The 12,511-nt window shown below is 35.6% G+C and overlaps 2 protein-coding genes and 1 long non-coding RNA gene across 5 annotated transcripts; 1 reads left to right on the forward strand and 2 right to left on the reverse strand.

Annotated features, from left to right (window-relative positions):
* Positions 1–267: 267 nt before the first annotated feature.
* On the reverse strand, positions 268–2,742 carry LOC128022302 (red-sensitive opsin-like). The gene is made up of 6 exons (XM_052609691.1): positions 2,529–2,742; positions 1,925–2,221; positions 1,658–1,826; positions 1,327–1,492; positions 1,004–1,243; positions 268–912 (listed from the first exon to the last, which is right to left on the reverse strand). The coding sequence occupies exons 1-6, from the start codon at positions 2,629–2,631 to the stop codon at positions 814–816; spliced, it is 1,074 nt and encodes a 357-aa protein (XP_052465651.1). The 5' UTR covers positions 2,632–2,742; the 3' UTR covers positions 268–813.
* Positions 2,743–3,901: 1,159 nt separating this feature from the next.
* Positions 3,902–7,784, forward strand: LOC128022304 (uncharacterized). 3 transcript variants are annotated; one of them, XR_008185899.1, is made up of 4 exons: positions 3,902–4,067; positions 4,226–4,423; positions 4,604–4,704; positions 6,568–7,784. It is a non-coding gene; the product is annotated as an uncharacterized LOC128022304 (long non-coding RNA). The 3 variants fall into 3 exon arrangements; XR_008185898.1 differs by having other exon boundaries at positions 3,902–4,423; XR_008185897.1 differs by having other exon boundaries at positions 3,902–4,423; positions 4,670–4,704.
* On the reverse strand, positions 6,770–9,166 carry LOC128022303 (blue-sensitive opsin-like). The gene is made up of 5 exons (XM_052609692.1): positions 8,612–9,166; positions 8,334–8,502; positions 7,959–8,124; positions 7,247–7,486; positions 6,770–7,106 (listed from the first exon to the last, which is right to left on the reverse strand). Exons 1-5 carry the CDS (start codon positions 8,988–8,990, stop codon positions 6,999–7,001), a joined length of 1,062 nt encoding a protein of 353 aa, XP_052465652.1. The 5' UTR covers positions 8,991–9,166; the 3' UTR covers positions 6,770–6,998.
* Between the last annotated feature and the right edge of the window lie 3,345 nt (positions 9,167–12,511).

The following is a 12,511-nucleotide window of genomic DNA, read 5'->3' on the forward strand; positions in this document are numbered from 1 at the left end:
GAGACATATCTGAAACAACTTAATGGACTCATAAATTACATTTCCAGGTTTGGACCAGAGAAGTATGGGAGACCTTAGCAAACGTTTTTCCATTCCCATTAGCTTCAACTGCAAAAGACAAATTAACTATTGCCTTTCCAAGACTTTCCAAAAGAGGAAAAACACATAGACAGATGGATTATGGTTATGGCTTGCCAGCTGTATTAGAAACTGTATAAAGAAAATTTAATGCCAGGGAAATATATGAAAGACACAAAAAACAATATATTTAGTTTGCTTCTTTTTTTTATTTTCATTAAAGAACAAAATAGAGCTATATTACATGCTGTACATGAGCAGGCATCTATCTATCTATCAAACATTTTGTTGTTGTTGTCATTTTAGTTTTCTTGCAAGATTGCCACAAAATAAAAATTAAAGAGACATTATTACATTGCCACTGAACATCAGTCCAGCAGAATTGTGCATTAGAATGAGGCAATTACTTTTCACTGAGTGCCGCTTTCCCACAAAAAGGTGCTATATATAGGCGTACAACCTTCTGAATAGCCAGTGGACAATAATAGTGTGACACATGCTTACCATAAAAACTGTAATATTGTTCCTGTGGATCTTAAGTCACAGAGCCACTGAGAAAGTAATCTTAACACACACTGTCATGCAAAAAGATATTCCCCATCACTCCAAGGGAAATATCTGGATGCAGAATCATCAAGATACGGTGAGGCTAAACAAGGAATATAAAAAGTCCCATTTTCATCTTTTTTCCCCATGTCTGACTCGAGACGTTTGCTCTGAGATCTGGTGTGCAATTTATGCAGGAGCCACAGAGGACACTTCTGTCTTGGATGTGGACACCTCAGAGCCATCATCCACCTTCTTTCCAAAGAGCTGCATTATGCATACACGGAACTGCAAAGAAAGAGATATCAAGAATATTTAGCGAATATCTGTTTTCTCAATGTGCTCAAGGTCTGAGCTCCGTTAAACAGCAGGGGCTTACTTGTCGGTTCATGAAGACATAAATGACGGGATTGTAGATGGTGGCACTCTTGGCAAAGTAGGCAGGCATGGCTGCTGCCAGTGGGTGGAAGGCATAGCCCGGGTTTGCAGCTGCAAAGCAGGCGAAGAACGTGTAAGGTCCCCAACAAACACAGTAGGCCAGAATCATGACGACCACCATTCTGGACACTTCCTTCTCTGCTTTCTGTGTGGACTCAGAATCCTTCTGCTGCTGGGCGACCTGTTAAAAAGAAATGACAGATGCTTAATGGCTTTTTCACAAACTGGAATACAATTTTGAAACCAGTCCTAGAGACAACTTACAGCATGTATGGCCAACCACACGGCAATATAGCAGAGAATGATAACGGCCAAAGGGATGATACAGCAAGTGATCATCAGGACAATCATGTAGGACTGGACACCGGGGTCTTCGCTCCCACTGAAGACATCAGGGCCGCATGAGGTCTTCAAACCATGAGGCCAGAATCTGTAAGAAAATAATGGATTTTAAGATTCACATTTATACTTTTGTGGAACGAATATGCTTGTATTACAAGACAAAGAATTTAATCATTTTATGTTGAATTACTAAGAAACACATCTAAATAGCTGTCAAATGTCTTAATTTTGATCATTTAATAATGTATTTTACCTGCTCCAGCCAAAGATGGGAGGGGCACACCAAATAGCAGACCAAACCCAGGAGAAGATGATACCACCAGATGCCCATTTAGCATCAAACTTGACATTTCCAAATGGTTTGCAGACAACCACCCATCTTTCCCAAGAGATGACAGTCAAAGACCACAGAGCAGCGATACCTATTGATTGTGTTATATGTATTAAAGTTTTTTTCTAATGCATTTATTTGCCGTTGTTATTTCACTGCGAATAGTGGTGTCTTTGGTCAGTAACTTACCACACACAGACACAGTGAATCCCTCAAAAATACACATGGGATGTCCGAGGATAAAGTACCCAAAATACTGGTTGATGACACTGATGGTGCTGGCCAAAAGAGTCTCTCCTAGATCAGCTATAGCAAGGTTGACCAGGATCCAGTTAAGAGGGTGACGGAGCTTCTTAAATTTGGCTGTGGCCACCAGCACCAGGCCATTGGTGAAGGTTGAGGCAACGACCACAAAGAACATCCATACTGTTGCTAGGTTGTACACCCATCGAGGGGCAATGTGGTAATTGGGTCCCTCAAAGGGATCTAGAAATTAGAAATAAATAGCAGTAATATCACCATCTTGAAAGAGTTCTTACCCAATAGCCATTACAACCAACTATCATTTTTCTAAAGCTTCTTATTCATCAGTCTGAAATTGTATAATCCTTCTGGCAGGTAGAAAAAAACTATGACTACCAAAGACTTCCGTCTTCTTTCTTTGCCACTGTTCAGAAACAACTTAAAGCTCAAAAATACTTTCACATGCTTTGTCATATTAATAGAATAGCTATATTTTTCAAATTATTGTGTTTTTAAAAAATAAGACAGAAATAAGTTACTAAAAACTTACCCCTGGTGTTATTACTGTTGGTATATACAAACATTGTTTCCCTCGTCGTTTCATCTCCCTTTCGCCTGGCTGCGAAGATTGCATCACCCCACTGCTCTGCCATTTTTGGAAGTCGTAGTATAGCCCAAACCTGTAGTTAATTAGCTGTTGTAAAGGTCTGGGCCTTTGAACTTTTACTATCTGCTGTCTCTGGCCAACCCACACTGACTTTGGGCTCCTGTCAAAGGTCTTTTATAGACAAAAATAGAGGATGCCCTGGCTTACAGGGTGAAGTTTTTTTTAGGTCAAAACAGGTTTCAGGAGCAGAACAAAGACTCATTCATTCGGCTTATAGGAGGCCTAAGCTACTGCCCCGTCCTAGGATTGTTGAAGCCATCACAGGTAAACCAAAACAGTGTGCAGAGACATTTGGCATGACTGAGCCAGGAGTGATTTTACGGTGACAGTGCCCATTGATGCTTCCTAAGTTTTAAGTTTAGGTCAGAGATCACTTTTGCACTTGACTCAAGCTTCTTGGGCAGAGTGTCAAGAATTACTTTTATTAAACATCCAAAAAATAATAATATTGCAAATAATTGAGACGGATGTCACTTTCTGAAACAATATAGCATTAGAATACTTTGGCTAAAAATAACAGAGTCCTTTCTGGTGCTTACTAAGTACAATTCTGCGTTTTAGGTTTTAAAAAAATGGATTTGTATAGAAAGGTTGCATTCTGTGTTTTACCATAAAAAATAAGTTAAAGTTTAAAAAATAAAAGAGGATTCTATTTTTTGCATTATTACTATACATACTATACTATAAATACTATAATATTCTACAACCGCAATATTTCATGGTGTATGTGGTTCTGAGAATTTTAATATCATTAAAGAAGCTTTAATTTCAAAATTTCAGGCCATTTCAAAACAGAAGGTTCACCTAAGTTCAATAAGTCCTAATGTTAAAATGACTGCACAACTTTACTAAAGACTTCACGGAGTATATTTATATCATTGCCATTGTAAACACTGTGCCATACAGTTCTGACTTAACAACACTTAATCTTTACTCTCGCATGCCAATTTAAAACAAATTCAATTTCAATTGTAAACATTATGTTATGTGCAGGGTAACTATAAGTCAGACATCTAAGTTAAAGTCCAAGTTCCAAATCAGCTTACTGGGACAACTGGGGTACCTTGGTACCCTCCACAAGGGATCTTAATTAGTATTGACAAGGATGCAGCCCTAACCTTCCTAATCCCAATGGATTGATGGTTCAATTTAGGGAAAGCAGGGTTTATCTGAAAATCTTGATGAGGTCAGTTTTAATCTCTCCCTTTTTCTGACCATAGACGTTTTCTTTCTTTCAGTCATCTGCTCTGCTTCTACTTCAATTGTTGCAAAGTGAAGCCGGAGGAAATGTTAGAACATGAACAGATCAAACCAGGATGGAATGGAGCCAACACGAAGACAATATAACAGTCTGTAAACATTTTTTGTTTGTTTGTTTATTTCCTTGTTTTTGGCAAATAAGAAATTGCTGAGAGTTGTCAGGTATTTGTTCAGTATGATCTTTTACACTTTCTTTTAAAGTGGACTTAATGAAATTAATATATGCTTTGGTGGGATTGAAAATCATTGTGATGTTTTGTTGCTATTGCAATGTAAAATCAGAGATATTCAGTGATGTAGTTGAAAAGGATGTTTTTCAGAAACGGATGGATCAGAGAGTATCATGGGGCAGGACTCAGTCAGTCGTATGTCTGGAATTCCGCTAGTTCTGAACTATTCGTGATTGGCAAAAGTTCACTACTAGCAGAACTCAGATATACAACTGAATTCTCAACGAAAGCTCAAGATTAGCAGTTTGGTCTCATATGGCCTGCCATTGGACAGCTGCTATATTCACGGTATATAGTTCTGAATGTGTATTTAAAAAAAAAACATTTAAATGAAATTAATCCATATAAGTGATGTTAATCTAACAAGGGCAAAACTTTGCTTTCACTGCTCATTGTTTCTCTAACATCATCTGTGGTTTAATTTCTAGATGAACTAAATTGTTCTTGTTCTTGATGTGATTGTGTTAGGCTGGATTGAATATGACAAGAGCTCACTTCATATTCTTTCTTTGCACTTTTCTCTTGATTTGGAAGTTATCTACTTATTGGATGAAGTACATGAAGTTAAGGTGAGTAAGCATGCATACATAAATCTACAGTGCCTGGGAGAGGACATGGTCGGTTTACTTAACTTTGTCGTTGCCATGAGATATTAATTCGTAGGAACGTCATATTATGTCATGACGTAACGAGATGTTATGTTGAGGGAACATGTTTTTCTCGTGGGCATGAGTTTAATTCATAAACAAACCTGCATGATCATAGCAACCTGGGATTAACAGAGATGTATTCATTAATATTTTATTTTCAATTAAAAATTTATTATATTATTATATAAAATATTTTATTATTAAATTATTATATTAACCATATGCTTTGGCTACCACACTTTATTACTTGCCAGTGGCGGTGCTATAGGCGGGTCTTGACGGGGCTATAGCCCCATCAGAAACTTGCTTAGCCCCAGCACAGCCCCCCCACCCCAAGGATTTCCTAATAAATTATAAATAAATTCATAATAAATTATGTTCCTGTTTTTTATGTCACTTTCATTAACATTATATAATAATAATATAAAAAAACATTTAAAACCTAAAAAAAAGGGAAAAGAAAAAGCCTATTATGGAGGAGGTCTAAGGCAAACAACACATAAACTGTGCAAGAGTTATGTCGGAGAACATCAGTCAATTCATTCTAGAGAAAGTGGAAAAAAAAAACACTGACAGAGCTTTCTAAAGCTGTGTTAATAAATAATATTCTCTGAGACAATGAGACAAAAGACAAAATTACTTCAACAAATTCTGATAACGGTATATAACTGTATTAAATTATTTCCTTAAAATTCCTCTTGTGTCCTGTATAGTGCAAAACATGAGAATATACATATTGTTAAAGAGGTTGTTTTTGAAAATTGGTGCATGAAATAAAGCTGCTCTTAATTTTCATTGATGACTGCAGTGTTAATACATTTTTATTATAGGCCTATAGTTAACTGCTTAAATTGATAGACCTGTTAATAATTGGAAATGCTAAATCCTCTTAATATTGCTGATTCTTTATGCTTTTGACAATATCTCTGGCTATCATCCACGCATGATACGACGCGACTTAGTATCATACATCAGAGATGTAGTCATTAATATTTCATTTGAAAAGATTCCAGTAAGCATAATCAAAGCTTGATTTGCATGTCAAGCATTTACAGTAGCCTATTATTTACGAAAGTATAAAAAAAAAATTAAATAAAAAAAAAGAATATAAAATGTAACCAATAATAATCTAATAATAATAATAATATTAAGGGGAAAAGACTTTATCGGTTATCGGATTTACAAGATTGTAGGATGGATTAAAAAAAAAGTCTTTATTCATGATAAATTAATTTGAATGCTGACTATAACACATAAGTCCAGTAGCCAAGGTACATGGTTAATATAATATTTTAATAATGAAATATTTTCTATAATAAATAATAATTTTGTGATTCAAAATAAAATATTAATGAATAAATCTCTGACAATCACGGGTTGCTATGGTTTGTTTACGCATTCAACTCATGGCCACAAGAAAAATATGTTGTTTCCTCAAGATAAGAAGTTGTGGGCATGAGAAATGGATGTCATTTCCTCAACATAGCATCTCGAGGCCACGGCATAAGGATGTGGTTACCTGGACAAAATGATCTCGTGGCCACGACATAACATGACGCTCCCACGAGTTAATATGACGTTCCCACAAATGAATATCTAGTGGCCACGACATATTATCTCATTCCCACGAGTTATTATGTCATGGCCACAACAAAACTAAGTGAACTGACCATGTCTTGTACCGGGCATCATAGAAATCAAATATCCGTATATAAATATAAATATTAGTGTAAAACAGTTTTGCACACTAGTTATTATACTCTGTTTAACTTTGTGTTTCAGACCATCCTTGGAGTGTTTACTCCATTAATTATAACTGAAGGACTACGGACTTAATTACAACCAGACATATGAGATACTTCTCCGTTTTTATGTTTTAGCTGTGGTCAAATGGTGTGTTTGAGTCTGTTTGACACAGGAAGAAATAAGAGCAATGTGACATTTAATATACAAACTGTTGTATTGTATGTCAATAACTGCTACATTTAACAACACATTCTTTATTTCTTTAAATGTATTGTACATTTGTATTGATATTAATGATTTTCTACTCATTCTACCACTTCAGTAAGCCAAGTTACAAAAAAAAAATTTTGACATTAAAATCAAAAATCCCTATTGTGTCTATGTTTATTATTTACAATCATTGTAACACTGTTTTTCACATTCCAAAGTCGTTCTGTCCACAGGAGGAGGTTACATTAAGAGTGGGTTTATTTCTCTGGTGCAACAGAGGAGACCTGGGTGACCTGAGATGAAGAAGAAGCCTCATCTTCCTCAATATTTTTGCCACAGACCATCTTCATCATGCAGGACCGGAACTGGGTTTCAAAAGAAAAGAGCAGAACATGTTACTTGAAGTGAGTAGTTATGCCATGTGAACATGGCACTTGGTACTGTATCCCTGTAGGGACAAACATCAACAATACTGCAAATGTCCACATAGCACATAATAGTATACCTGTTTGTTCATTAAGACATAGATGACAGGATTGTACACTGTAGAGGATTTAGAAAGGCAGGATGGTATGGTAGCCATTCTCAGATCAAAAGCTTCACCACGGTGGAAAACTATCCAGAGAGAAAAGCTAGCATATGGTGCCCAGCATAACAAGAAGCCGAAAACCATCACCACCACCATCTTTGTCACCTCCCTCTCTGCCTTCTGGGTCGAAGCAGAATCTGCTTGAGCTTTGGCTGCCTGGTAGGACAAACGTTGGATTTCAGAGCACCTGGCAACATGAGCAACACTGCAATAATATACATATACCGTCTCCATCTAGTGGACACGAGCAATGTGTATCCTAAAGCATTAAAGAGTGCGGCAGAGGAATGAAAGACATGTATAATTTATTCATGTAAAAATACATAATGAATGGTATTTTATCAGTATTTAAATGTTAATACGAATCTCACCTTTATAAAAACAACAAAGTGTGTTCATTTTATGATCTGAATGTTCAGAAGGTTTTCAGATCAAAATAAAGAACAGAAAATAATATGGTTTTGTGGTTTTAATATTTATTTAAATTATTTATTTTTGTATTTTTATACAACACTGTTGTTCTATAAAATTCCTCTTCCTTACCCAAACTTTTAGTCTTTTCTTAAAACACTGACATTTTACTAAAATTCTGGGGCAGCTTTCAATGGGAAATACAAATTGTACTCACCAATTTGAGTGTAATGAGCAGTTGACCATAACAGAACACGATGGTGCTAAAAGGAACTGCAAAGCAGAAGCCGAACAGAAACATGACATAGGATTCGTTGTTGTATTTGTTGTTAGTGGTATACCAGTCGGGTCCACAGGAGCACTGCAAACCTTCAGGTATGTACCTGTAAAATAGATCTCATTGAGACTGATGGGAAAGACACAATTAATTTATAATTCATTCCACACACTTGAATTATAATCAGAGGATTTCACTTCTGGACTTCAACTAGCTGTTTAGAAATGGAGCAAAAAGGTGCTAGGTGTTTTTTTCAGGTTCAGAGGAAGATGGCACTGTGGCTTTATTCAATGTAGTATGAGCACTGGGACTTACCGGCTCCAGCCAAACAGCGGAGGGAGTGAAGCTGCCAATGCACTAATCCAAGGAAGTATGCAACCAGCTATGGCATGAGGGGTTTTGAAGGTAAAGTTGCCAAGGGGTTTGCAAATGACCAGCCACCTTTCCAATGCCACTACAGCAAGAGACCACAAACTCACCATTCCTGCAACAACAAAGAAAAAAAAAACGTTTATTGAATCTATTAACTACAATTAACTACAACAAGCTAACACAGAAACTTTAAAATAATGTGGATGCATGTTGCATTTTACCTCCAAGTGTTGCAAGGAAGCCCTCAATTTTACATGCTGTCGCCCCGAAGATGAAGTATCTATTAACGAACGAGTAGAACGACAATGGGGAAGCAAAAATGGCCACAAACAGGTTGGCAATGGCAAGGTTCACAAGAATATAGTTAAGGTGCGATCTGAGTTTCTTGAATTGAATTGTGCAAACAATGGTAAGGATGTTGATCGAAGTCCCTCCGACGAAAATAAAAAACATAAAGAGAGCCATGGCTATGAATACGCCTTGGTTTCCCAGGTGGTCTTGGGGGACCAAAAAAGGGCTGTAAGCTGAGATGTTGTTGATATCTAAAGGGATGGGGATGTAGAAGTCTTCTTGAAACTCTGGTACTGGTACTTTCTTCATCTTGTTTGAAACTGCCAACCACTCCACCAAGAACGCTGTAACACCCTGAAGCTTAAATAAATAATATTATTTCCTTCGCAGATCACTGTAGCATGGCAAAAAAATAGTCTAACCCGTATCACTGTGAATTCTCTCTTAGCTGATCACTAAATGAAGCCTCCCTCAAACTATACCAAGTGATCCTTCTTTTATAAGGATTCAAAAGATATCATTTTGCTCCTCCCAAATGGCCTTAATGGAAGGATTTGTGTTTTGTTATCATCTACCATCTTGTGCACGCACACACAAAACTAAATCTGTGTATTGCAAAACACACAATTCACCTAATCTCATTTCCAACACCAAAACCTGGCTAATTCGGATCATCCCTTTCACCCTGCAATGTGGTTCTGTGTTAGCGGTGGCAGTTAATCTGCTGCACAGTGCAGATAATTCGGCTAATCACTTGCAGTTAACTCCTCTTTAATCTGCTTCCCATCGTATTATCTCCAGCTCTGAGCCTGGAATCACAGCCTTTGTGAAGAGCCTTAAATATCTGACAGCTGAAATGTCCTTGGTGCAACTGTCCACTATTCAATCTAGTATAATTTGAGACTGCAGTGCAGGATTGACTGCTTGTGCAACTGGCATTAAAAAAGCAAAAACTTGCACACAATCAGTCAGAAAGAAGGAATTAGTCAAGCAGGCACAGTCATATTGTGTCATCCTGTGATATGGAAAGTTAATACATACAATAATTGGAAAATCCTGTGGGATTTGAATTAAATTCTTCTGGCTCAAAATACTCCTCTGAGATACAGTAATCGCTCCCAGAAAAGTAAACAGTGGATTTCCCATACAAAAAGGGACAAATATTCAACACCAGTACTTACTTACCTGTACTGTACTTAATGTGGTATTATATGTTAAACTTACTCTACTCATTATGTCTCAATATTGCATGAAAGTTATCTGGGAAGTATTTAGGACCTTGGAAACTTTGCACAAGAGTAACAGTAACTATGAAAGAAAGAAAGAAAGAAAGAAAGAAAGAAAGAAAGAAAGAAAGAAAGATGGTTATAAGGAGTATTAGCACACAAAATGTAATTATCAAAATGATCATAATCTTTTTCACTTTCATCATCAAATCACTGCAGATGAGCCTTTTCTCTCCACGTTACATCACCTTCTGTGGCCAAAACTCTGTCCCTCCTTCTTTTTCTGTTTTAATCTATGGTTTTCCTCAATTGTTTGACCCATATGTTGAGCTGTTTAGTGGCTTAGGACTAATTTTCGGACTTGTGCTAAGGCTCTTAACTACCACAGACAGTGTGGACCAGTTAAGAGGGGTGCCTGAGGTAAAGACACCTGTAAGTGCGTCACATAGTTATCTCCGGCATGTTAACCTGCTTCAGAGCAGAGATTGTGTCTGTATGTCTGCAGCCAGTTCATGCAGTCCTATATTTACCAGTCTTAGTGATTAACATAAACAACTGAATGTACAATAACAAACACAGAAGCAAAAACACACAAATATTTGAAGATTTGTTGTAATACTGTTCTGAATACTGGCTTGTACACTCAAAAAAATTACTCTTTGAATGAACATAAAAAAATCATGGAAATGATTTCCATATGATTAATTTGCTTTATTTCAGCATTATGCAATTCTGTTACTCCAATTTAATGTACTTACGCTGGGTCAACTTAACTTATTAAGGTTGATTCAACTTATTTACTATGGTTGGGCAAAGCTTAATTTAATAGTGTCACCCCAACTAATTTGCAATGTTTTGGACAATGTTTTTAATAATTAAGTTCATTTTACAAAATAAGTTTAAGTAAACTTAACAAACCTTAATAGAGTCAACAAACAACAAATGAGTTAATTGTACCTGAAAATGTTAAACAATGATGACATAAAATTTGAATAATGCCATTTTAGGAATGCCACCCCCTTGCATTAGGACCATGAGCAGCTGATTAATATTACTCTTCATTCAGACCTTTCTATAAATATAGTTAATCAATTATATCACAAACATATTTGAAATATAAAGCAACATTTCAAACCATTTGTTTCTTTGTTTTGTTCTAAAACTTATTAGAACAACTTCATTGTTATGAGTTGTATTACTCATCTACCTATCTAATGGTGCTACACTTCTCCAAGAGGGTGACAGAATAACAATTACCCATAATACACTGCAGAAATCCTCAGCCAATGAGATGCAAGTCTGTGTTGGTTTCACTAATATGTTACCTTTATGCAAAAATGTTATGTTGGCTGAACAAATAATTTTTAATTAAAGCTGACAATACACACTTTTTTGTTGAATGAACTAGATTAAACCAAGTTCACATTGTTAAATAAATTTTTTTAAGTAATCATAACATAAACGGATTAAGTAAAATTGGCAAAGGTGAAAGTACATTTTTTTGAGTGTATAGTGTAAGTTTCAGAGTATCTGATGTAATACAAATCTGTTAATTATTATATAATTTATGTAAATGTTATTAAGGAAAATTATGAGTGATCAAAAAGTGCAAGGACCAAGTAAATAACTTCAAGTCAGGAAAGAAGTTGAAAACTGTTCTGCAGTAAAACTGTTATGGATATCAGCTTACAGTAAAACAGAGCATTTAAAATAACAAGTTTAATTTTTATGAAATGCAAGAACTTTAATTAATGTAAATAAAGATAGTATAAATTGTTACGCACTTGTATATAATAACCATGAATGGCTGGGTTTGTAAAAATGAAATTGACTGAGGTTTACACAGCTGGGCTTAAAAATAGACATCCTGTATCTGACTGTGTGCCAAAGCACATTGCATGATGCCTTAATATGTTTAATCAACATAAATACCAGTACTTCATTTCACTGTTCTGGTATTTTACAAGCGCCATAATGTATGTGCAAACTAAAACAGATATTTGATAATACTTTACATAAATGTATCATTTGTAGGACTGGTCTATTTTGCAATATTTTGATTTTTCTAGAATGTTTGACAGATTCTCGATTTAAAATATATATTTTAACTAATCAACTTAAAAATGTTAATACAACATGATTCAAGTTACCTTTTCTTTATTAACACTAGTTCAAGAAAATTCTATTTCAAGTGCAACACACATGAAGTTGTCAACATGATGTAAATATTAAACAAAACACTTGTAAAATATCTTGCAACATGCAACAACTACAAGTACTTATTGTACAAACTGGTCTTATACATATTCTTTTTTAGAAATAATACGAGGGAAATTATTTTGGAAAATCTCAAAGAAAAGTCAAGGTAATTCAAATACAAAATGACTGAAGGTAGCTATAACACCAGTAGACTTTTATTAACTATAAAAGTTATTTGAAAACAACAGCAGCTTTCAGCCATGATGCAAACATGAAATATCAGACATACAGTAGTAGTTCTTCACAGGTTTTTTTATTCGATCGCGCTGCTTTTCCATTGTTTTTTATGTAAGCATGGATGTGTTGCGCTTGCGTCTCTTACAGTGTGTCATGCATGAAAGAACA

This window comes from Carassius gibelio, chromosome A11 (assembly GCF_023724105.1).
Source record: "Carassius gibelio isolate Cgi1373 ecotype wild population from Czech Republic chromosome A11, carGib1.2-hapl.c, whole genome shotgun sequence".
In the NCBI taxonomy this organism is placed as follows: Eukaryota; Metazoa; Chordata; class Actinopteri; order Cypriniformes; family Cyprinidae; genus Carassius; species Carassius gibelio.